This window comes from Amia ocellicauda, chromosome 2 (assembly GCF_036373705.1).
Source record: "Amia ocellicauda isolate fAmiCal2 chromosome 2, fAmiCal2.hap1, whole genome shotgun sequence".
NCBI lineage: Eukaryota > Metazoa > Chordata > Actinopteri > Amiiformes > Amiidae > Amia > Amia ocellicauda.
The window spans coordinates 13,499,356-13,526,752 of record NC_089851.1 but is presented as its reverse complement, the minus strand read 5'-3'; the positions used below and the strand labels follow the sequence as shown (position 1 = coordinate 13,526,752).

At 34.8% G+C, this 27,397-nt stretch overlaps 1 protein-coding gene and 1 long non-coding RNA gene across 5 annotated transcripts; one reads left to right on the top strand and one right to left on the bottom strand.

Moving 5' to 3' along the window:
• Positions 1 to 1,705: 1,705 nt before the first annotated feature.
• On the bottom strand, positions 1,706 to 20,732 carry gata6 (GATA binding protein 6). 4 transcript variants are annotated; one of them, XM_066719344.1, is made up of 7 exons: positions 20,620 to 20,732; positions 9,544 to 10,427; positions 7,123 to 7,289; positions 6,373 to 6,498; positions 5,618 to 5,705; positions 5,413 to 5,522; positions 1,706 to 3,598 (listed from the first exon to the last, which is right to left on the bottom strand). In XM_066719344.1, the coding sequence occupies exons 2-7, from the start codon at positions 10,376 to 10,378 to the stop codon at positions 3,431 to 3,433; spliced, it is 1,494 nt and encodes a 497-aa protein (XP_066575441.1). In that variant the 5' UTR covers positions 10,379 to 10,427; positions 20,620 to 20,732; the 3' UTR covers positions 1,706 to 3,430. The 4 variants fall into 4 exon arrangements, with proteins under 4 accessions (XP_066575441.1, XP_066575432.1, XP_066575450.1 ...); XM_066719335.1 differs by lacking the exon at positions 20,620 to 20,732 and adding an exon at positions 11,466 to 11,578; XM_066719353.1 differs by lacking the exon at positions 20,620 to 20,732 and adding an exon at positions 11,339 to 11,458.
• Positions 20,692 to 27,107, top strand: LOC136764960 (uncharacterized). The gene is made up of 5 exons (XR_010821280.1): positions 20,692 to 20,775; positions 21,479 to 21,578; positions 21,961 to 22,049; positions 22,177 to 22,232; positions 24,919 to 27,107. It is a non-coding gene; the product is annotated as an uncharacterized LOC136764960 (long non-coding RNA).
• Positions 27,108 to 27,397: the final 290 nt, after the last annotated feature.

Below are 27,397 nucleotides of genomic sequence, written 5' to 3'. Positions count from 1 at the left end.
TTGATGATATGACTAGTTGCTTTTTACATCGATCTCAGACTGAACATTATACACCACATAAGTAACACTAAAGATCACTAAATGAATCACTAAAGATACAATGTAAAACGGTCATGGCCGCATGTTGTACTTCTGTAACCTCGACACCTTTGTTTTTGGCTCATCTTTAGAAAGTTTAGATTGCTTTGGAAAGATATACAATGAACGTATGCTGGTTTGTAGTTTTCCTCGTTTCATTTTAATGAGTAGTTATTGTATGTATATTCAATGCATGTGTGCGGGTGATGGGGTGACGCAAGAGTTGTTTCCTCTGAAGACGTAAACTGGGTAAAGGTATTTCTGGTGAGGTCTTGTAGGATTTTTTTACCTCTCCCTTTGTGATGAAAAGAAAAATCGTCCCGACAGGATACCCCAATGGGCTATGATGATGGTAAATACAAGATGTGCGAGCAGGGTGCAACAATATAAACATAATATGATTTGTTATTGTGTAGGCCTATGTGTTTTCATATATTTGCTATTCTATCGACCCACCCCCCTACAGTATGTATACGCATACCGCCCCACTTTAACCGTTTGCATATAATTGTTTTTATTTTGCTGCAAACCGTACCAAATAAAATATACATGGCCAAAACGTTTTACCCATAAGCACATACAAACAAGTAAAAATGACTGTGATATTACTGTGGGACGCTAGAGGTATATATTCACATATCATTGGACATGAGTATAGTGTAATAAACAACATGTATTCAATTAAAGAACAACCAAAAACATTGTTTCAAATCAAGACTGGATATTTTATAACTACAGATAGCATACCTATATCATCATAATCAGTACATGGATAGTTTATCATTTCAATCACCAAATCAAGTATATGCCACACAATTTAGCTAGATAACATACATGTCTGTATCTGTGAAGAAATCAGAGGGGTGTCTTAAAGCTGTGACAGATTACAGTTTTGACTCATTATTATGGTATTTTTACTATAATTAAGTATATATTTGGCACATAATTTGCTGTCTGTGTGTTAGTTCTGCACCATAATGGAAACACCAGTTTTCTGTCTTACAAAGCCAGAAGGAAATAAATATATATTTCACTTTTTTTTGTTCTTATTGGCAATAATGATGTGAGTCTTTGACAAATGTTACATTCAGGGGGTTCTAAAAGCAATAATGCACTTACAGCATTACTATAAATAATTCAAAAGATTGTTGGTTTTCAGTTATGGGCTGGTAAAGAGTCTTAGCTTCATCACTGGTGATGTTATATGTGTCTCATGGCAGCCAGACTGGAATTATCACTTTCTGATATCAAGGTGCCGCAATGTTGATGTCATGACATTGTTGATGTCCTAAATGACATAATTTAACTTTTTTCCATGTATGGCTGATTTTAAAAGGCCTGTTAATGCTCTGGACCACTGGAGTTGAGCACCAATAAAGTAGCTTAGGCAGAGTAAAGTACAATGACTGTATAAAAACAGTTAATTAATTGTATTCTGTCTTAAATATAGCAATTGAGCTTAATGTTTTGTTTAGAAGTTTAGTGAAGTGAAAGAAAATAAGTAGTCTAATAATTTCCACTTCAAGGCTCCATATACTACTTTTTTTTTTTGCTGTGACTTCTGGAAGGTTAATGACCTCTTTTCCTACTCATACGTTCCTTTAAATAGTGCTATCTCCACACCAGACAGGGTCCAGAAGTACATTTTATTGTAGTTACATCATTACACAGAGCCCAATAAAGCACACTACTATCACACTGCTAATGAAGATAGATTTGTTTTATCTTCTATCATTCCTTGTATTATTTCCTGGCCCTTTGCAATATTCTTCTTCTATACCAACATATGTTTTTATACAAAAGTACCACTTACTTAGTGTCTCACTATTTAAAAAAATTTATGCAGCACATATTTTGCTTAAGAATAGGCAAAAATTATGCTTTCTGAAATGAAGGAGAAACTGCAAGCAAAATATACTTTCTTGTTAAAAATTACTTAATGTTTTAATTAGTTTAACTGAACAAACAACAAATACATCAAAGGCAATTCAATCTTTAGAAAAAAAAATTAAAATAAAATGTGGCTTAAACCAATCTATACATTAGTCTATTTTACAAATGGTATCATGAAAACTTAAGACATTTTCATGTCTTGGAGTATTTACACATATCACTTAGGTAGTAAAGTTTCAGTCATGTCCAGAAAATATTGCCGCAATGCTCTTTTTCTTTTGCATTTTACAATGTAACAAAAAGATGCGTCAGTAAAATTTTCCTGAGTGAAGTTTGTTCTAAGAGATTTTGCGGTCATTTTTTATTTTTATATTTAGTTTTAGTTGTTGTTTTGGTTATGTTTTGTTTAAAAAAAATCTGGACATCTTTAAAGCTTTATTGATGTCTGGAAAAAAATTAAATAAGATAAGTACCATTAAGTTAAGATGTTTTACATTAATTGCAGAATTTACTGTTAAATCTGAAACATTAGATTTAACACTGTTGGTTGTGACAAAAACATTGCACTTACAAAAAATATAAACTTATGGAAGTCAGTGAATGTCTGTTTGCTACCCTGTATAAAACCATAACATTTCAGTCCGACAATAGGAACTTTCAGAAGAAAACAAATGTGCAGCTTTATCATAAAAGAAAACTACTCCACAACACATAATCAATATGTATTTGTATATTATGAAGGAGTAAATCCCCTAAAAAATATTTAATTCTGTCCTACTGACACATCTTTACTGAAGACAATAATCATTTTTTTCAACATTGAAAGGTTAATAAATACTTCAGCTTTGATTCAGGAATAATTTCTTTACATTTTATCTTCTATTCCAGTTACCAGCAAATGTACTCAAGTTCTGCACCACAGTACAGGTTCAGAAAAAAACATACAAATCCAAATTAATCAATTATTGAATTAATTAAACAAGCTAAAAAAGGGAGTGCACATTCATACACCCATATATACATGTTTAGCCAATGCATCTGTCTTTTATTCATCTATATGAAATAGTTTTGTCCCTCACATATTCCCACATATGCTATAGAGAATGCCGAGCTTGTTCTGAAAGTACCCATTGCAGAAAAATATACATATTAAAAATCCCTCCTAAGTCTGTTCAAAAGTTTCCCTTTTTAAAGCCGATGTTGACAATGTTGACAATGTCGATTTTCTTTTAGCTTCAACATCTCCCTCTATCCAAAATGATATCTTCTTTTTAACAATTACATTAAAAAAAATCTTAGTTGTCCAGCTCTTCTTCAGTCAAAGCCCAAGGATGAAAAGAAAAAAAACATCCTCCCATGTAATGCCTTTCCACCTTGTTTCAACAGCTGCTTTGATGATAGTGCAGATGGACCGCTGGTGAGATATCTGAGGCCTGCATCAATCTTGTTTTCCACAGAGTTAGGCCAGTGCCAGCGCACACCACGTCTCCCCTCGGACAGAGGCGGCCACTTCAGCCGTGGAGGTCAGGCTGACTCCGGGATAGAGGCCTTCTTGACCCGAGTACTTAACCGCAGACCCTCCAGAGCTGGATGCTTCCCCCTGGCCTGACATCACAGAGGAGTTGACCTTTTAATGAAAAACAAACAGTTTTTATTTATTTACCACAGCACCCCGTCAGAGATTCTTCATCCTTGAGCCATTTGATTCAAAATCATCATTGTCATATTCTCTGAAAAATACATGATTTTAAACATTCTTTCTCTGATACAGTCTTTGACCTGGATGGAATTAAAATAGACCTGCATCATTACATTACAGGTAGTTTTCTGTTATTAAATGTAAAGATTTGTTTTCTTCCAAGATTTCAGGCACAGATATACTGCTTTGTTACATTGTGTATTTTTCTACACACTGGTAGGAATAAGGAACAATGATGCAATAAAGCATCATGTACTTGAAATGTCACATCGTCAGAAGAAGAAGAAGCTGAGGAATGTGTAATTATGTAATTGACCAATCAATGATAGTTAAATATACAAGAACATAGAACACCCTGAGCAACCACAAGATTATTATAATGTACAAATACATGGCAGCTGCTCAATGATTTTGAAGTAATGGATTTACAAAAACTGAAGAAAATTGTAGTAATGCAACTAACTATCAATCCAAATGGTATACTATACATGTACACCATTAGTTTTCAGATATCAGATTAATCTTGAATCTCTCATGGATTGAATATGTTTCAGAATGAAAGTTCAGGGCATCCTGCTGGAAAAAATAGGCCACTCAGTGTCAATGATTCTGTGGTTGATGTTGCAGTCAATAGCTTAATAACAAGGGTGGCCAGTGAAGTTCTGAGATGTACGACTGTATGAAGACACGTATGTACCAGATGTACCCACATAAGCAAATGAGTAAAGGGAAATGTTTACTGCTTTTGAACTAAGACATAGCTCCCAAGTCTTTACTGTGCATTTTCGATGTAGGTCTGTCCATTGTGACACATTCTCATACAATCACAATTCCCACAACCATCTGTCATTAAGTTGTTACTTTAGTTTTGAAGGTAGTCTAATCTTGCAAAAGTTGTTATGTGGCATCACTTTCCATAAGCACTTGCTTTCCTTCAAAATGGTATATTGTGTCTTGCTATGAGAACTTTGGATTTAATGGTGTGCATTTTCACGTCGTGGAATATTGTACCCCAAATTAAAAGAGCATGCTAATATTACTGCCATTATTATTATTATTATTATTATTATTATTATTATTATTATTATTATTATTATTATTATTATTATTATCACCATTATCAGTGATTAAGTGTAACAGTTGGTATATGTATCAATATATGATGTGGTTGATATAGTGATGTGTATTAACTAAATTATATTTTTGTCTCTGTATAAACTGATGTGAACTTTAATCCTGAGTTATTAAATTCGACTAGTAGAAATAATAGACATATAATATATACACACTGGTACCTTTGTTTATCTGTTTAAGTGAAACATGACAAAGTGCTTTTAGTCAGAGGTTCAAGAAACACGGGCTTTAGAATAGGAGAGCTGATTTATTTCCTTCCCAGAATATGACCTTTTTGCTCCAGTTCTGATTTATTGTATTCTGTGTTCATTTGAAATGCTTTATTAGAAGTCAGTCAGCCAGCTTTAAATTGCAACGGCTTTTATTCCTGAATCACTGCCAAGATATTCCAACAGCAAAAGAAAAACTTGCTCAAAACTAACAGCTGCCTGAGTTCCATAGTCTTCTACTTCTTTTTAATTTGTTAATAAAATAAATAAATAATAGCATAATCGTATCGCATAATATGAGGTTGCAGCATCTGGGTACTTTCCAACCACCTGTGAGAAATGCAGATTTTTTTTTTCTTCTAGTAGTCTATTTCATTAAAACTTCAACCCAGTTCTTACCCCTGAAACCGACAGCTGCCCCTGCGCGGACGGGGATCCGTTCTTGGAACAGTCCTCGGAATTAGAAGAAGACGTGGAGGTTGGAGTCATGGGAACTGGATTACTGCTGCCTTTATAAAAATAGATACAAATCAAATTAGCCACCTCCAAAAATATTCGATAAATCCAGTAGAGTAAATGCATTCTTATACAAGTCAATGATTACCAGAAGAGCCTTTGGTCTTATTCAGGTTCTTTGGTTTTCTTTTCCTTGTCTGGATTCCTTCTTTCTTCATTGCAAGCGGCCTGGGTACCTGTAAGTGAAAGTGATAGTGATTAATAATAATACTTATACTACTAGTGATAATAATAATAACATTATTATTATTATTATTATTATTATTATTATTATTATTATACATAAAAGATGGCAAAACGAAATAAAAGAAGCTTTGCTGGCGTGACTTGTAAATGACGTAAATAAAGTAGAAACATCTTTGACGTATGTATGTATGTATGTATGTATGTATGTATGTATGTATGTATACAGCTCTGGGAAAAATTAAGACCACTGAACATTGATTTCTGAACTTGGAGTGGTCTCTTAAATGTTTCCAGAGCCCCAAACGCATAACTCTCTCCAAATTGTACTCATTATAACGGATCCTCTTCTCCTTCCTTTAAATGTGTTTTATAAACTTGTATTTGTTGTAATCATTACTGTTGTTGTTCATGTATTTTAATTATCATTCTTGTAAATGTGCAATGCATTCTGTATTGTGTATTGTACTTAATCTGCTACACTTCGTTATTTGCGGTAGATGCTTTGGCAACACTTGTCTAACCCCGTCGTGCCAATAAAGATCTTTTGAAATGAATCCACGCTCTGTCTTGATTTGTTAGCATGTCATGTGTAAAGATGCTATTTGCTGTGCAATGTTCAGTAATAATAATACTAGTGAAAGAGGTCCAGCTGCTTACGCCGTGCAGTTTGGTGTACAGTCCGCAGGCGTTGCACACCGGCTCCCCCTCCGCGTTTCTGCGCCACAGGGTGGTCGTGCTGGTGTGACAGTTTGCGCAGGACAGCCCGATGCGTCTGGACGAGGACTGCAGGGGAAAGGGATTTTGGATTGCATTTGTTGTCTAATGCAACCCCCAGATCAAGTAACTTATTGTACTTCTAGTTTGTGCTGGGTGGCTCTTTCAAAATGTGCGAAAAACTTTATTTTTTATTTTTAAAACAATATTTTACAAACATAATCACTGATGTTACTGATGTAGTTCCCACCTTCTTACAGACTACACTGTGTCCATATTTGTCATGCAGTTGTGCCTACCAGCAGACATCAAATCAGATTAAATCAATAGCACAGTCCCTATCACTTCACTATCACTTTAAATCACAAAGGGACCCCAAATGCATGACAATGCTCTTTGGACCTTCAATCCACTCATTTTGAAAGACTACACGTGGGCTTTTAAAACGGTGGATTCACACCAATGGGCTGCCCAGTGGTGTCCCCAATAAACATCTTAATTAAGAACCACCATGTAAAGTAATGCTCCGTTTTCTGTATTTCTACATTGAATTGTAGTGGTCCAGCTGTTAAAAAACAACGTGGAGGAAAAAAAGAGACTGAAGTGACAGGAGATATAAGCTTTCCTAGGAATCAGAGTAAGGGATTCAAATGATATATATTATATGTAAAAGGCCATGTTGCGTGTCTTTACCATGCGCTTCTGTGGTTTGATGAGCGGCCGGCTGAGCCCGTTCATTTTGCTGTACAGCCCGCAGGCGTTGCACAGGTAGTGTCCGGTGCCGTCTCTCCTCCATAGGGGTGTAGAGATGGAGCCGCAGTTCACACACTCCCTGCTCTCCCCCAGGTCATCCAGAATATCTGAAAAACACATAATGACGATATCTTATTAGCAAACGAACATTTTAATCCATTCAAGTCTTTCAGTATTAAATTCCATGGGACTGAATATCAATGCAAGCCCTTTTTCAATACAGGACTGGCATGACTTTAAATCAGCCTGTATAGTGCGTTGATTCAGGTAAAGAGAACTCGTTTAAACACTGTCACGGATGGTTACAGTAAATGGCGAAAATGGGAACATATGAATGGTACATTTATATTTAGCCAGATGAATATTGCTTTTCTAAACGTGTCCAAAATGTAAAATCCAATAAAACGAATAGGAATATTGCCCTCCCCAAGTTAACCTTCTTACATTTAGACTCCAATAAATAACAGGTACACAATTCGTTTTTCCAAACGTATTGTTTCCAGTAGCAAACAGAAATATAGACTAATCATAATGTTTTGTCATATTTATCAAGAACAGAAGGTTGTATTGTCCTTAACTGAATACCAAATTGTGATATAGACCTGCGTCAGAGTTTATTTTGTAGTATAGCCTTCATGTTTAAAACGGATTTAACATTGCTGTTCCTTTTGCACATTTTTCTGTTTATTATTTAAAAATCTATTAACTTATGTACAACGAACACATCGGGAATACGTCATTTTATTACACAAATTGCGAAAAAGAGACTCAGGTAAATCAGGGTTTTTTGGACTAAAACATTTTATTAGAAAAACGAAATGAAAAGTCTTATTATGGTTGAGTATGCCCAGCTTAAACGTTTGCTTTATGGTGCTGTCTTTCGTTATGTGTCATTGAAAAATGCCAGGATATACCTGAGTATTGTGATGATTTGAGAATACTTTATACAAAAAGTATTGAAGTCTTACCTGAAATATTGAAACTACCTGTGCCTTTATGTATGTATGTATGTATGTATGTATGTATGTATGTATGTATAAATAAACTTATAATAAAATTACAACTATTAAGTTTTTGGTATTAGAAAGCATTTTCTAAAAGATTGCTCTGTATTTTTTGTTTGCAACAAATTATTTTGAAAGGCTAAACAGGTATTAATTTATTTGATTTATTACAGTATAAATGTGGTGGTGTATTTATCAGATCAAACACTGCTTATATTTGAGTTGGTCTGAAAGAATATAACTTGAATATAATTTTGTCAAACATTAATAAATTACAAGAAATGAATTGTGCTGAGATTATACCAGATTAATGTCTTCGTCGATATGTTGTATGATTAATGTAGAACAGAGAAATTAGAATACAGCAGTAGCCTATATGGAAATACATTAAATGTAAATACATATTTTGCAATTAAACTGTTCAAATGTGACATTATATATATATATATATATATATATATATATATATATATATATATATATATAATGAAATACTAAGGAAAGTTGTTGCTGCTCAACTGCCCCTATATATGCTTTAGCAGATTTAGGAACGAGCACCTTCATAGATACAACCTCTGTTCCCTCGGTGGTTATCAATACAAATGTATGTTGTCTTGTCAGGATGAGGATATTTTTTGACAAAGATGAGGAGTGTGTAACACGTTAATTTAATCCCATTTTAGACTGACACCAACTAGCCTGTGGAAACCCTGACAAAACCAATTTGCGGTTTTATCTGAAGGGTATAAGTGTACAATATCTGCCTATTGGGGGGAAACGGGTCTTAGATGTTCCCAACGTGGTTGACCGCTATTAATTCGATTTTTTAATTTGTTTTTACATTTAATACAAGTTACTTAAAAGCCTGATTTTATATGAATATTTTAGAAGAAATAGACAATATCTTCATTGCAAGGCAATAGTGTCTCAGTATTTTTAAAATGCTATGCAGCGCAAAATGCTTTCTGAAACAAAGGACAAACTGCAAGCAAAATACGCTTTCTTCTTTATAAATACTTAATGTTTAAATTAGTTTAACTAAGCCTGATATCGCATGAATATTTCTAGAATAGACAGATATCATCTTCAGTGCAATACATTATTTCAGCCCTTTTAAGAAATATATTCAATATTTGACAATTGAGGTATATTAGCTGAAGTAGAATGGACCTTTATCTCTATTACTTTTTCCCAATGAGTTGACACTTCTCCTTCAATTGAATCCTAAACTATGTTCTATTTATTGCAAAATCAGAGGTCTATGTAGTCTTAACATCTATCATTTAACATTATATACTATCAGGACATTTAAATTCAACATGGAGATACAATTAATAGATAAAAACCGTTTCCATACCTCCACCAGGACCTCGAATAGGTATAGGCGCTCCTCTGGATTGTAGTGTATGCAGCATGGTGTTGTCAAAGTGTCCTCCAGGCCAGGCCGTGGACAGCTGTGGTCCCACATAAGGAGAATATGGACTGGGGTAAGATCCATTGAGAGGGCGGCCAAGGGTACCATACTGGTCTCTGCCGTTCACGTTAAGGGTGTTACTGTAGCCGCTGTCCCGGGAAGCCCCGTTATTCATGGGGGGGCTGGGGGAGTAATGGAAGCGGTTGGAGGTGTGCGGGCTGCCGGTGCTGTATGAGGGACTGTCGGGGGCAGGCTGGGACCACACCGGGTGGTTACTGACGCCGTGGCTGGGCTGGGAAGACCCGCTGCCCTGCAGGTACGGGAGACTGGGTATCATAGGTCCTACCCGGGTGGTGGGCACATAGACTGGAGAGTTGGTCGTGGAGTGCATGTAGCTGCCGGCCGAGGAATCGTACCCTGCCTGGCCCTGGGCCGCCGCAATGGCTAGAGTTTGATACATGTCGCTTGGATCAACGATCAAACTTCCTTTGGAGATGATGAGTTTATTGCACTGGTCCAAATCCGTGAACAGGGTGATGTCCTCCGAATTGGGCAGGGTGCTGTGATGTCCAAACGAGACGTAGGAGTGTAGTGACCTGCTCTGGGAAGGCTGGTTTCCTTCAGTGTCCAGATGGGTGCCCGGTGGGGACCTCAGGTCTTCAGAGGCAGAAGCAGGTCTGTCCCTCCTGTCACTGTAGCTCTGTCCGGCTGGCGACGACCCTGGGCTGCTAGAGGAATGCCGCTTGACCATGGACCAGCTGGGGTCACTGAGGTCCATCCAGGTTCCGGTCTATAGAGTGGACTTTATGAAATTGAGAGGGAATCCCCTGTGAAGAAGAGCATAGACTATGAGTAAGAAATACATCATGTAACAAGGACTAATGGTGTACCTCCAGAAAAACCCACAATCATGTGATCAGACAGCTAACGATATCGACTTCAGAGTTTGTTTGTTGGTTTATCAGTTATAATTGAATCAAAGTGGCCATTGGAGCTGAGCAACGTAGTCAAATGCCAAATCGGAAACATTGTAATAGCAACACCTCGAATAATAAATCTGGTTGAGCCCTACTTTAAGATTATACATACTTCAGACTTTAAATACTATACCATAATTCTGCATACAAGTTATGTTTGTTTATAAGTGCACTGCATAAAGTTAGAATATAGTCAATTTCAAGTATTAACTAAGTTCGTCTTTACAAGCGCTTTAAAATAGGATTTTTCTGTCTTTCCACCGCAGCCCACGCTTTATCCAGACGACATACCTTGTGGAGACGCCAGTGCCAGGCAACACCATTATTTGTCTTTGGCCCCTCAAGGTACGGCTTACTTTCATTTTGATTTCTGTCCCAACCCTCTCCTGCTATAGCCTCTTCACTGGCTTTTTTGCCCAGTACACTTTCATATAACGCCAAAAGACTCACAAAATGTCCAATAGACGGTAAAATAAATTAAATAAATACACAAAACATACTCAATACGAATAACATCAAAAGCTAGCCTATCCGAAATAGACGTGAAATGAAGTGTACTGCCTGTGGCAAAGCTTTAAGTCCTGTCCCCCCTGCTCAGATAGCTTCATCATAATTACACCCCCCCCCCAAAAAAAAAAAAAAAAAAGAAAAAACACCAGCTATAGATAGGAAACAAAATGCAATATGTCTTTGCAGCCATGAGATAACCACTTGATAAGACCCATAACAGATAAGAGTTTAAGGCAGGATAAAAACAATACCCAAAATGATTTAGCTCCTATGCGACTGGCGCGTTGCTGGACACCACGGCAGATGTTTCGCAGAGAGAGAGAGAGAGAGAGAAAAACACACCAGAAAACGTGTCGATAAAAGAAAAGAAAATCAGACCTATTGGTGGTGCTGGTTGAAGTATCCCAACGTTACTGGTAGCTGGTCTTTGGTAGACTAGAGAGTGGACGGGCTGGTGGTTTGTGATGGTGTATAAGAGAGGAGGCGCCTCTCTAGATGTGGATGGAAACTGCAGCCCTTTTCTGATTGGGTTCAAGTTACTCTGAGCAAACACACATCAGCTCCACAGGGGTGCTAGCCCTGCTCTCAATCAAAGAAAAAACAATTAAATCATTGCTTTAATTAAAATCAATCAATAAAATGCACTGATGAGGCAACTGAAGACAAAGAGCGAAAACCATTTGAAGTAGCAAAGAAAACGCATGCATGGTTTACCAGTAAGGTCCGTATGGAAACTGTATGTTGGTGTTATTATTATTATTATTATTATTATTATTATTTTTATTATTATTATTATTAATTTGAATGTCTGAAGAAAATACTTATACCACTAAACTGGATTAAATATGTTCTGACAAAAATCATATAAATAAATAAAAACCATCTTGAAAGCTAATTCCACAGACATCAATTGAATAAAACAAATGTAAAGCCCACTTAAAACGTCTGGTAGCAATATATTGATCAGTCAATAATGTTTTTTTTTTTGTATCTCTCTTTATCCCAGTAATAATAAATCTACAATGTTATTTAATGACCCATATAAACTGCAAAACGAATTAAGCACATTATGCTACTATTATAGGCTTTAATATTGTAATTATATTTTTTCTATTATAGTATTTTATAAATAAAAATTAAAAAATAAAAATACATTTTACAGTTTAATATTCCGTGTATATCTTTATATATATATATATATATATATATATATATATATATATATATATATATGTGTGTGTGTGTGTGTGTGTGTGTGTGTGTGTGTGTGTGTTTGTATGTGTGTGTATTACTACGAAATATAGTGTCACACAGCTTTTACTAATTTTATAGTAAAGGCTGTCAAAGAAAATATTTGCGGTATTTGGCAATTTTTTTATAACATAATACACTTTGTGTTCAGCTGTGGAAGCAGCAGTAACATGGCTTAATGTATATGAGTGCCCTGTAATAATGGGTCGAAATAAAGGTGTATTTTGTTGTACAAAGGGAAACGCATTATTTGTTAAGAAAACCTATACCAGTATTTAATATATTTAACAATATATGCGGGAATTATGAAATAATGTTACCCGGTATTATTGTTGTTGTTGTTGTTGTTGTTTATTTGCTGTTTAAATCGGGTTTACTTCCATCATGTCGGTTATGTAAATACGTTTATATTTTTCCTTAATTAGTTTACTTGCCTTAAGCACCTTGTTAAAGGGTTTTGATCATGTGAAGCACAAACTCCCAGCGGGCGCAGTGTATTTGAGGGCGATTTGTTTTGAACTCGGTGCTAATTCACTCAGTGGGAATACACGTTGTGCACAGAAATACTAACAATAAAGGAGTGTCAATTAAATTATTCAGAGAAACAATTCCATCAACAGTCTCTTCTGTCTGCCCTGGAGAGACACAGAGCTGTTTTCTGTTGTATTGCGAGTCAGCCGGTGAAACTCCACTGTTTGCAGTCTGGCCATAAAAGCAAACTGATGGGCAATCTGTAAATCGCAGTGTTTTGGGGGTAAATTGCAGGTCAACTTTACAATATCAGAGACAGGGCTGTGATTCTGGGACAAGGCTTTGCTGTGTTGTTTTCTGCACACGATTTGTCTTCTTGTATTGCAATTTGTGTTTGCATAATGTTATTTATTTAACTTTTTTCACTACTGGTTGATTCAAATTATTTGTATTATATATATATATATATATATATATATATATATATATATATATATATATATACACGTTTTAGGATGCTTATACTTTTTCATGAAGTGTGCAGAATACACAGAATGGACTCTAGAGTCTCTATCTCTGTCCGTCCAGGTCCAGGGAGCTTGAAGACTGATGAGGTGCTGCTGGGTGTCTTGCCATGTTGTGTGTTTTTTTGACAGTAACTGCTAAAGAATGACTCTGAGGAAAGGGAGCCGGACGCCTCTCTGTCTCCTAGCCCACTATCTTCACATTAACCAGGACTGGCACCAACAAAATAGATAAACTGAGGGAACAGATGAGTAACAACCAAATGCTTGGCTTTAAATTGAGTTTAAACCAGAGCTCAGCTGTATTCTTTCATATGTGTTGTGTGTGCTCCAAGCATTTGTTAAATATTTGTAATGTATTTGCCACATATAGTGGAATTACAAAACATGTTATCTTACCCATTGTCGGTGATATAAATAGATGTTTTATTGTATTGTTAAATGTAGATTGTTTATTTTTCTTTTTTAAAATATTTTGTTTAAATAACGAGCAGTAAAACAATTATTTATGTGCAATTTAAGAAATGCATATGGAAATATTTAATTTTGAATCGCAACATGATGTTTAGAGCATATATCTATACAACCAGGATGTATGTGAGCGTGTGTAGATGTGCATATACAAATTCAACCAAAACAAAAAGTTTAATATTAAACAATATGTTATATTAAAAAAGCAACGAAATTGTTCTTTCTGTGCTTCAAAAATAATCTAAATTTAAATTGATACGAAAAAAGTTAATATTTTGTTGTTAAAATCAAAACACAGCAAAATAAAAAATAAAAACCACCGTGTTTTATAGAGTAGCCTAATACTAAAGCTAACATCTGTATTGTAGTTTGGTAAATAAATGTACAATCATCATATATATATATATATATGTTAAAACATCGAATACATTGCCATACATGTATAATTATGTTCTGCAATGTATCTTTCTGTTTCTCTTTTGTTTGTTTGTTTTTTTGTTTGTTTGTTTGTTTTCAGCCGTAATTCAAACTTCATTTTAGATATCAGGACATTTCTAGTGTCATGCTACCGTATATCTGCCACGGCTACATTATCTGTCTCTATTACATAACATCTTTTAACGCTCTGAAAGATTCAGATGTCGCTGCCTTATATTGACTTTTACCTTGATAATGGTTATCTCTAAAGGGTGTCTCGTTTTGCGATACTCAAATGCCAAAAATGGATTTCCGATTATACTACAACCAATGTCAAAATTAGGCTTTTCCATGGTTCACTAAGATAAGATATTTGCAGAGTAGCAAATTACCCTAGTAACACACAACTTTCCTGCAACATTTTACAACGTTGCTGCAATATTGTAGGATGGTTGATGACAATTGTGTGACAACATGAACACAACTCAACACATTCACGTTGTCCGGCGGTACATTCCGACATTACCACACATTTCTGTAACGTTACTAAGTTGCTGCAACGTTAAATTGTTACCTGGGTGAAAGACAGTAGCAGTGAATGATTTGTTATGTAATTATATTTTTTTATATTAAAAGTTTAAATGTATTATCATATTTATAACCTATGCACCTTTATTTCGATAGGGAATAAATTGTTTTTTTTTTTCTCACATTTGGCATACACTTAAACCACAATTCAGGGTGTTAGAAAGTTGCTGCACTGCACAAAGGCAAATATATTGAAAGTGATGTTTCAAATATTATTTTGTGTTCATAAAAATGTTTAATACATTGAAAAAGGGAGAATTTCAGTTTTGCACATTCAATGTCCAGTATCACAGACTTTGTTTCCAAGTGTTGTATGTATGAATTTGGAAGGGGGTGAGAGAGAGAGAGAGAGAGAGAGAGAGAGAGAGAGAGAGAGAGAGAGAGAGAGAGAGAGAGAGAGAGAGAGAGTAAATAGACACCCCCTGAGATTCAAATAGGCCAGCACAATCCCTTGATAAGCGACATGATTGATAGCTATAAGATGTTGCAGGTCAGGAGGGGCTTAATGGGCAGATAGCCATGCCAAGCACAGGAGGCTCACAATAATTGATGGACTTTGAAAGGGGGCACATGGTTGGCCAATGGTAGACGCGAAAGGGAAATCGATAAGTCGCTGTAGATATATTAGGCACCAAAATCAACTATACATGCCAGGATGATGATACCACCACCACCACCACCACTACTACTACTACTACTACTACTACTACTACTACTACTACTACTAATAATAATAATAATAATAACCTACTATGCTAATATATTTCAATATAAGCTGCAGAACGGTAACACAGCTCGTTATGTGGGAATATTTCAATAACCACGGAGGTTGCCCACAAGGTGTTGATTCAGTTATTATTATTCAGTAATACAGCCAAACCTGAGCATGAAGACTAAAAAAGTGACAACCTCCGTCAAAACCTCCAAGCATCTATCTATGTGTCTATCTATCTATCTATAACGAGAGAGAGAAACTAAAGCATGTTGCTGTTGTTGTCTTCATCCTCATCTGTTGTTTTATCATTATTTATATCTGTTCTCAGCTGTGATCTTCTAAGTGATTGCTGCCAGTTTCCCTGTCTTCGAGTTAGCAGTCACACAACCTGATAAAGTTCAAGACCCTAAAATGTTTCAGATCTCCAGAGTTCAAACCTTTAATTCCCAGACCGACTATGGGTTGATTGAATCCGTATGAACAGCTGAAGGGAAGGAAGGCTTGTTAATATAGCCAAAGCATGTTTGTGTTTCAATGTGTATATATGGATTGGTTATTTGATTCATGAAGATGCTGGTAGAGCAGATCAAGGAAAACTGTCCTTTCAGTTTATTTTATTGAATTCTTGAAGGTGAAATGTACTTAATGCGCATTTTATTATAAACTGGTTTTAATTCAGATCTGCCAGGCTTAGTAACTTCGATTAGAAAAAAACAGATGATGTCACAATCGTACAGAGAACAAATAAGCTATCACTTTTGTAGTACGATATTTGGTTAATTATAATATTGACATGTCCTTTCAGATATTTCCTCTTCCCCCAGCAAAATAAAAAAATCAATGCAAGTCGGGTTTGTTTAGTTTATAATTTGAACTGTATCACAATTATACGATTAGGTGCATGACTTACTTTGGCGGGGGGAAATGAATGTTATCGGTTAATTCGCATTTCTATCTAAGATACCTTTCTGCAGAAGTTGTCTGTTTGTTGTTAAGTATATCTAGAGTATTTACGACCCATTTAAAGCAGAGCAAATTCATCCTGGTTACAAAATTAATGGTTTTACATTAATATATCAGTTTAACCTGATATGGTTATTATTATTATTATTATTATTATTATTATTATTATTATTATTATTATTATTATGTTGTTGTTGTTATTGATATTGTTACGTAACATTAATAGTATGTATATTGTGACGCGGTGATTAAGGCGTTAATGGTTCAATCACTCCTCTAAATTCCGATAATTAACTTAATACGATTTATTTGATTAAAAACTAATCTTTAAATAATAACGTGGTTATTCTATCCCTTCTGAAATAAAAATTAAATTAATTAATCTGATGAAAAGCTGACAGTAATTGTTATTAAAACATATTTATCAAAGTTGTATTTTTGTTCACTCGAAACATGTAGCCTATAGGCCTGTGTTTTCTGCATTGCAGTTGAAAAATGTAAATATCTGGTCTGTTGAAACGATTATATATTATATAATAATAATAATAATAATAATAATAATAATAATAATAATAATAATAATAATAATAATAATAATACCTAGCGGGGCAACACCAAAACATCGACCTCGATCACAAAGAAAATAATGATGTTGGGTTTGGTTATCATAGGCAGCAGGAATAATCTGTGAAACACAAAGTCGCCATGAAGTCCAGTATTTGAAATTGAATTTGTCGAAATTGTTTTGTTCTAGAGAGAGCAATTCATTCACCTGTAATGACCTTCACAAGTAAAGACGGTGCTCTTTCATTTTTACCCTTTTTACCCAGTCGTTCAAAATTCAATCTTTTACATACCTTCATTTGAAACTAGTAGTAAAATGTTTTTATATCATATTATATTATATTGACAAGAAGTAGTCTTGTGTCAGAATTAGCTTGAATTAGTCTATTTTGAATTCAGTTTCTATTTGCAAATCTCTTTAAAGTTCATGTCACCGATCTGTATAATCTCACAACATATTCAGTCTACTAGATCTTTAATTTACATTTTGTATTTATTTTGATATGTTGTTAATATATATTTATTTATATACTTATTTCCCCACAAAGAACCACATGCATTTGTTTCATACATGTCTTTTTTAAACTAGCTGTCAAGGGAGCTGTTCAAGCAGGAAACATATTTCCAGGCCTGTGGGTCCTGCAGAGGTCAGCTGTTTTCACTGACCATCCGCACCAGAGGCGCATTGGCCCAGCCGCGCAGGAAACGTTTCATTGGATCCGGAAAGAAACCCAAAAAATAGCCGACTTGCCCTTTTTTATATGGGCTGTGCGGTTCCATTGCGGGTTTTTTTACACTTGACACAAATATTGGTGATTTATTCACAAGCAACTGGGGAATAGTTCAATGAAATGGAGGGCACATCGTTTGTCAGACGGAGAGCTGGGAGCTGCTGTTTCATAGCGTCCCACTTATTTATGTCTTTCATCCTTTTGCCCAGGCTGATAAGGAGGTGTCATTGTGGAAATGAAAACCCCCCTTTTGTGTAAAAAGAATTATGCAAGTTAGAGTCTGGAGAAAAAAGAAAGAAAAAAAAAAACTGCACAGGAAAGTATCCAGTAAATACAGGAAATCCCCAGGAGCCAAAAGTGTAAAAAGTCTCATTAGGGATAGAGGTTGACCGCCTGTGTTTTAGAAACAATAATCAACCCACTTTACTTTCGATTCGTCCCTGAAGAACAACTGTGTAGATCTGCTGAGTTAATTACCTTTTTTAAATCACCCCGAAGGGACCAAATATTACATTTCTTTGAGTCCCTTGTCTGTCGGATCCAAGAACACATCAGGAATATTTCTCTGTATGTATGAAGATTTATCTATATTAGTCTTATAGCTCTACGTTAATATAACGTACAGCTGTTGTTTTTCTAGTTATAATTATTGTGATATTTTAATTGAGCGCAAGCTTTCCAAAATTAAAACGCGACGTTGTTGTTGCCGTGCGCATAAACATTATTATTTCCTAATTTAGATTCAGTAACTTTACATAGCTTCATTTACACATATAAGGCCCCTAACATTATAACAAGCAAATCTAGATGTTTCCCCTTTGATTCGTGGATATTATATTGAACTCATTATTTTAATTTAACTTCATCCCTTAGTTTCCTGGTGTTTCTATCATCCTTTTTACTATTTCAGCTTCTTGGTGAGTAGGCCTAATGTAGTTCAAGACCTGTACTAGAAATCCCTAGATAAAGCTAAGAACTATGAATCTTAAGCCCAAAACCTTCAGCCAACAGAATATAGTAGACGTCCAATGTCCATCCAATGAAAAAGCAAGATCAAGGAGTGGGTTTGAAATTTTCCATTTCAGTAATTTGTGGATAAATTGGAATTGGTAAATTTAGATGCATGTGGGAAACACGTTACCTGAGGAATTAAAAGGAGCTCTTGTTACGAAAACTACTATAAAACATGTAAAAGCTAGAGTAGGAAACGCATAATTTGGTAAATGATCAGGTAAATGAATAACACTGGTCAACAGCTGGGTAATAAAAGGGTAGGTGATTATATTCCATTATCACATGTTAGGGAAGGTATTTCTTAAAACATTATGAACTATAGGGGCTAGTATAGAAGGCTGGGGTGCAAGGCAGCTGTGGCACGGGCACACATTTTTAAGACCATCCTTTAAATTAAATTGTGCCGGTGGACGGGTTATGCACCCTTGAACTGCTAGGCCCAGATGAGTTGGTGTAACGTTTCAGGGGAAAAGTTGTCATGGAATAGTGTGTACCAGTACACATATTTTGACTGTTTAAAAGTGTAAAAGTTTTTGGAAGATGTTATACACATTAAGGTGGTATATATATATATATATATATATATATATATATATATCTGTGCACTTTCATGAAATGAATCAATGATTGATGGAATATATAATACAAAAATAAATATAAATATTGCAGGAAATGTGCAATAAAGGAAAGGAAACAAACTTGCTATAAAGTGGTCATGAAAACGATCCCAGTGTTTAAAGTAATTCAGTGTACATATGAAACTAAGGCCATTGACCTCATTTAATATGTATAGAGATACGTGTGTACATTTTAGTAGTATCCTCTGTGAATATTTGTGGTCTTAGCTGTGTAAGTAAGGCTTTACAAGCAATGGCAGAGTTGACTAGGAGTGCCAGGTTGTGAGACATTACTTTGTCTTAGATTAAAGTGAATCCACTTTGATGTGAACACTTATGAGACTGGGAATAAGACAGTACATTATTTGAATTTGCTAAGCAAGTTCTGCATTGTGTGTTTGTGTTTTAGACTGGCTAAGATGTGCCTGGACAAGGCCTGATCTTTTCAATAATTATTCACCATACAACAGTCTGCAATTATGGTTCTGGTGAAATGCATGATGCCTGGATTCATCTATTTAATTTAATTACATTTTATAAGTAATATAATTTGAAATGCATGAAAAAGGTTGATGGCTGAAGTGTTAGCTAAAAAAACAAAAACCTCAGCTTTCATCTATAGAACAATTATTATAGTCCATCAGTAGACCGTCTCTCCTTAATGATGTATGCATTAGCAATGTGCCAGATATATAAAACAATATGTATAGCAGAGTTTGCAAAGATGCTCCAATTTTGAAAAACTTTTCCTTTTCCATATTAATTTAAATATTGCATAAATATTAGATATGCATCCACACCATTTCATATTTACGAAATATAAAAACACAAGTGTTTTATTATGACAATTTGTACTGTCACTGAAATATACAAAAAAATATTTCTAACATATACTTTAGTTTACATATACATATATATATATATATATATATATATATATATATATATATATATATATAGTTTATATCAATACATGTAGTTAACAACAAATTATTAAATACATCTAAAATCAACTGAACAGATGTTTTCTCACACAGAGATTTGTAGTTATGGAAACAATTATGTTCCCTTTTAGGATTATATTATAATGTTATATAACTAATTCTATGATATACAGAGTCTGCTTTAAACAATACAACACTATAATTCTCTTCCAGCATTACACAAGTGTAGCAGTGTTTTTAAGAAATCAAGTGGAGTACTCACTGCCTTTCTCTCATATGACAGCTGTGTATGTTAAATAGATCCAGTCAGTCGCAAGGTCCTCTGTGCAGTGGAGGCGCCAGCAGAATCATTGACCCCTGCTTGACTGTGACTCTGAACAACTATGAAGTGTTTCACACAGTTTCTACCTGGGCCCAGGTAAGCTCCTGTGTTCAGTACTATTCAATACTCTGTAGCATTAACATTACCCATTCAGCAGAGTATCCTCCATTTGAAACCTCAGGGCTAACTCAGACTTTCCCCAACTAAAATCATTCTCTGAACTCTGATCCCATTTTACGGTGACCCAGACATTGCTTAATCACTTTTAAGTTTGTCTGGGAGAGGCTCACAGCAAATAAAAAACATTTAAAGACCACATCCGGCAAGCAGCACTGTTCAGAGTAATTTTAAATGTTGTTTTTAATGTTCTCTAAAGAATGTGGAATGTTGTTTTAATTTGTCCAAGTTATGAACATAATTTTAAAATATAGAATCATATGACAATGAATATATTTGACCACCAACTGAAATGGCTAAAATATCTGGATACATTTTGGAATCCATCTTTCCCTCAGTTTTAACAAGGACACTAGGACTGGAGGATTCAAAACAGCGCCAAAAGCAAAACGAATCCACCGTCATGCTTTACAGGGAGCACAAAATCATTATTCTTGATTTGAGATCACAATCTGATTTCGCTCACTATGCATTAGTATTTTATAAAGTGAATTAACTCATCAGAAGTACAGGTTAGATGAAGTAATGAATATCATAAGAGTGTGCTCAGGATTTTAAAAGTGTATTGATTCCAATATTCCTATTTGTACAAAATTGATCAATCCAAATCTCAATTTGACAGCAATCTTTATATACAAGTCTTTATATACAAGCGCCATGTGATGGGAGAGTGATAATTAATGAAAACCGATTCCACTGATGCCTGTCAAAACGTCAGTGTGGTAAGCCTGTTTATTTACATATCCTTCCAACTAGGGGTGCATAGCTTTGAGCAGATACAACATGCAGAAGGCCACATATAGCACTCCAAGAAGAGGGAAATATCATGAAATGAATTTGATTAAGCCAATAATGAGTTGAATTAGGCAGTTAAATTAAGTTGGAATGAATACCTGGACTGGAGATGTTTCCAATTAAGGTATGGAAAAAACTGCCTCGTTACAATTACTCTGCTTAACTGACAGTCAAATTAGATTCCAATACAACATCTCAATTAATTATCTTATTAATCAAACAATCGACAATCTAGCTGTGCCATTACCAGGCAATGGAGCTGATTTCAATGATTTAACTGCATGTCAACTCTACTCTATCTGTGTTGAGGTCAAAGTGCTAAACTGACCAGAGCTGAGAGACATTCCTGAGGTTGCATGTCTTGATATGGCTGTTACTTCTTCAAGAGGTGAACAGAGGTAAGGATTCTTATGCTTGGAGTTACTATTGAATTTGTTTGTCACTCATTGTGGATATTGAAATTACTTTTGCATGAAAATAAATATAACTCTTTAACTCATGTGTGTATTAACACATTGCTTGCAGGTCTTAAATTGTTTGGCTCATAGTTTTTCAAAGCAACAAGGCTGTGGAAGAAATCGGTATGTAAATATCTCTTCAATGGATTTTAATGCCTCACTCTGTGATAACGTTTGGAGTTAAGAGCTGCAGCCCATGGTTCAGGAAGAGACAATTATTAACTAGCCTCATCTTGGGGGCAATAACCTTTACCTCAGCAGATTTAAGTAAAGTATTTTGGAGTAATATAAGGCAAAAAAACTAAAAGTGTAACATGTTTTTGTCTAAACTAATGAAATGGTTAATAAAATAAAATAAAATAAATTAAATGGATTGTGGACTTCATCCACAGAGACTGGAAGTCACCAAGAAGACCTCCTGCAAAATGTCTAGATGACTTAAGAATTTTTGGTAGAACAAATTGGGTAACTGAAGATGAATGGTGATAATGATACTGATTTATAAATCCCCAGGCAGTTAATACACTGAGCTGAGTTTTAATACATTTGACATATTGTCATATTGTCATATTGTCATATTTTGGCTAGTCACCAGATTCTCTCCCACTACAACAGTCCAGAGTTTTCCTAAATTAAATGGCATGGACAGAGATTTTATATTTAAAAAAACATGTCCTGAAGATGCATTCACTGGCACTATATAATGTAACTGTGATCTTTTCTAAACATGTGCTAGATTTTCAGGCTGGAAGTTAATATGCCTTTATGCTAAACCAAACAATGCTTATTCGATTGCCTGTAATCAATACTTCTAACTTAACATGTAATACTATCAAACAACACATAGGACTAGTGCAGTAGTGCAAATAATTTCCAAGCTGATCCAATGTAGGTCTTTGGAAAAAAAAAAGTTAATTGAATGTCAACATTATACAGGTATAATTCGGTCACACTTTACAATAAGGTACTGTAATTCCTCATTTATTTATATACCAATACCACAGGATAAACACATGAATATGTCATGCACTTTGTCTGAGTTCTTATTTTAATCACATGTATAAGAGGGTTAGGGATAGTTTTTAGGGTTAGGGCTAGGGTTCATGTGCTCAACCTCAGAACTCAGATGATGTTCATGAGGTATTGATGTTTAAATCCTATGGTATTCATATATTAATTCATGAGGAATTATGGCTCCTTATTGTAAAGTGTTCCTATTAATTATTCATGAATCCCACAGGAATAAAATCAGTTCATTAAGAATTGGTGCCCATTATTCTACAGTGTGACTCGTTAAACAATTAGAGATTGAAAATATAGGTGAAAAAACAATACTTAATTGTACTTAAGAAGTAGTAGTAGTAGAAGTAATAGTGATAGTATTAAAATACAACAGTTGTGGACTAGCAAATTCATGTAATTCATTCAGTAATACTTGTGTTAAGGGTACCGATTAGATTAAATTAAACAACAGTACATTGTGTGGAAATATAGCACTTTCAAATAAAAGTCTACGACCTATTGTTACAGTTATTAGTCTCTTCCTGTCTTTGGTGGAGGTACCCTTTTAAAGGAAAAAACTTTAAAATGACTTGTTTGCACATCGTTTATGAAAGGTGTTATAAAAAAATATTCCATTGAAGTCAGTCAGTTTGTAAATTGCTTTTATGAAAGTCAGCAGGTTGTTATATGTAAATGTCTGTAATGGTAGATGATTAAGCCATGCAAGCAGGTGTAAAAGCAACCTTTGCCATTTGGACAGTTTGAGAAATTCTCTTTTGATACCCGGCTTGTACCCGCCTAGTGTGCTGTGTCCTGGGAGGAGGTCTTAATTACACTCTGCAACAGAATTTACACAAATCTTCCAGCTCGACATTTCGCAGCAGGTATAATTTATACGCTTATAAAAAGTGCTGTGTTCTTTTTCAAGGGCTGGGATGTGTAAAAAAAGCTATACCTCACCGGCTTTGTATAAACGTAATCCTTATTAGCTGCTGTATTGTGTGTCTTTAAACACTGCCAGCGGTGATTTTTTATGCTTTCCCACCCAGGAGTCTCGGTGTGGGGTTTCGAGATTGATAGGATGTAAAGGGAAGGCTGGAGCAGATTCATCTTCTTGATCTTGTTCTTGTTCTTCTTCTGTATAATAATAAAAATAATAATTGAAGTGGAAGGTTTTTTTTTAATTTAGGGACATACTTTCAGTTACTGCACTTTCAGCTCATTTTATGACTAAATCCACACTTAACAGCATGTCCGTGCAAGAAATCCCAATTAAATAACATACATATACCACAATGCTCAATTACCCCACACTGACAAATAGGCAACTCACATGTACTGTACACAGAGCATGCTGGGTTTAAATTCCACACTGAGAGCTATTTCATCTTTACATTTAAAAATGTCCAGGCACACATCGAAGGTGTCTCTGAATGAGCTTGTGCTTTTCTAATGGCAGTCAGAGGCCTCAAAGTCATTCACACGTCTGTAAACCACGATAGAATATAGCATTTAAGGAGTTTTTACGAGTTAAAATGAACAAAATAAAAGCCAGAAACAATTGTGCTGCTTAAGTAAGGTCAATACTCCAAAACATCAGTTCAACGTCATCCAGATTGTTCACCTGTTGGGCGTTTTCTGGAACAACAGCAATCAAAGCTTCCTTTTCTTGTCTGTTTATGTTACTATTTATCATAGTGTCACCAGTAACGCTGATATGTTTTCTGAAACTCTTTTACAGCTGTGTCCTCTGGGTTTTATGTAGTCAGAAGTATCTCATGTTGACCTCATTGTACATTTCTTTCAGGGAAGAAAACTAATTTGAACATAAGAAGACGTGACAGCAAACCCTCAGAGACAATATGATTTTATTATTATTCATTCATTCATTCAACACCTGCCTGTGATCATCACTTGAAAGAATTGGGAGGTTCGGAAATTGTAACGTGATTCAATGTTACATTTATCTGCTATCTGCTTTTTCTTTATCTTGCTTTCTCTGGGCTCCAGGGATACTCCACCAGGCTGTCTTTGTGTAGGTGAATGCTTTTGCAGGACTATTTTTGGCATCCTGACAATTGTTTCATAAAATGAAATGCTGAGTTTGAGCAGATTGAGGTTTTGTAACAGAGAAGCATGTAGCCCATTGATTAATGTGCCAAGAGCATCACGCTGAAGATGGTCAGGGCAGTAAGATAAGCCTATCACAAGTGGGAAGAAATTAAATCATTCCGATACTCAAGTGTAAAAGCAATTATCAGTATGAATAGCTATCTGAGATAAGAACTGGGTAATTGGTGACCATTCATTTTATCCTGATTGTTATTGAATATTTAAATACTGTGTTCGAGGATAACAACTACATTAACACTAATAAATGATAAGGTAATAAATATACACTGAATGTACACTTTAGTTAAATAACAGAGACAGCTCCTGTGACAAGATGACATGTTTTACCTTTTAAAAAATATTCTCTCTACAAAAACAAAATAATATTATTGATTTGAATTAAAGCATAATTCAACATAGCCTCTCTTCATGATCACATGATGTATCTGATGGTCAGGTGAGGCTGTTTGGATGCCCTCCAAATACACGTTAGAAAAACATGTATTACAGCTTCTTGTGAAACATTTTCCTGTAAGTAGACTGTAATGTAAGAGTTTGTAAAGGATACTGTTTCAGTCACATAACTTTGTTTTCTGGTACCCAGCAGTTTTTAAGCATAGTTTTTTCAAAGGAAGAAGATTTGTAAATGTAGTGTGCATTTTTTGTGTGACATGATATACCATGTGATCCAGTAGGCCTAACCAAATACCAAATGAGGAAAATCATGGCATTACCCTAAATCATCCTTACAATAACTCTTTTAGCAGCTTGTATTTAATTCTACATTTCGATTACCTTTGAAGTAATGGATAGCACGAAAACAAAGTATAACACTTATTATCATCTAATACAGCTCTGGAAGCAATTAAGAGACCACTCCAAGTTCAGAAATCAACGTTAAGTGGTCTCTTTATATTTTCCAGAGCTGTATGTGTCCGTCACATATGTGTCCCTCGCATGGCGAGTCTGACACACTACTGCAATCACAGGGAAAATGGGCTTCCACTACTACAAGTCAATTTGAAACCTAAATCAAAGAGACCATGCTCATTGAAAAACATTATTAAACGAAAGCACGATTATAACATATATGACTTAAGAAATTGCAATTTGTTCTCTCAACTAAACTAAAAAAAAAACCACATTATTATATTAAGAACGTCAGATATCAAGAATACTGGAAACATTTGTTTAAATGCTGCTAATGCTTCATAATGCTTCATAGGGAAGTCATCAGAATTCATATGAAACTTTTATATTGATCATCATACTGTAGATCACAGAGCCAATACTAAAATACATATTCTGATCTAATACTATAGAAGCTTACCATAGTATTTTTGCAGCAAATAGTGTCAACTTCTTATGCAAAAAATATAAAAATCAATCTGTACAAGTGGGCCATATACAGCTCTGGAAAAAATTAAGAGAGCACCCCAAGTTCAGAAATCAATGTTAAGTATTTTCCAGAGCTGTAGTTAACTGAAGAGGTTACCATAATTTATACTATTGTTTTACTTCTGTTGCTGTCATATAACAACTATACAAGTTTAATATTGTATTACCATTGTAAAACCACAGCTGGAAAAAAGTTAAGTTGAAATAAAACATGGAGTGATCTAGTAAACCAAACCATGGAAAACCACAGCAAAGCAAAGTCAATCAAACCATGGGGAAACTGATCAATTATGAATGTAATTTATTGTAGTATACATTCATAAGGGAAATTAACTAAATTTAACAATAGTTTTTTATTCTTTAAGTACTTACAGTGCCATTACTACGTCAGAATAATTCATACTGGACAAAAACAACAAGGAATATATTTACTATCGTTTTTGAACTACACGATCTTACTGTAGTATTTTATATATAAGTACATTATATATATATATATATATATATATATATATATATATATATATGATTTCACTTCATAATAGCTGATGTCTACTTCAGTCTCCAGAAATGTGATGATGCTTATTTTCCAAGGAGCTGTTATTGTTTCCATTTTACATTTGCGATACCTTCATCCTGTTCAACTGTCTCCATGTTTTGTCTAAGAAGAAGGTCAAGTTTTCAGTACACTTTGTCATTTTCCCTGAATCAGCTGTTTGGAGTGCTAATGAATAGAACAGCCTTGGAGTTTATGATGTCACAGATAACAAAAAAAT

Coding starts and splice junctions, on each gene's coding strand:
- gata6 (XM_066719344.1), bottom strand. CDS start 10,378: ATGGACCTCAGTGACCCCAGCTGGTCCATGGTCAAGCGGCATTCCTCT. Junction 5,706..6,372: donor TGTACACCAAACTGCACGGC/GTAAGCAGCTGG, acceptor TTTCACTTACAG/GTACCCAGGCCGCTTGCAAT. Junction 3,599..5,412: donor GGCAGCTGTCGGTTTCAGGG/GTAAGAACTGGG, acceptor TTTCATTAAAAG/GTCAACTCCTCTGTGATGTC.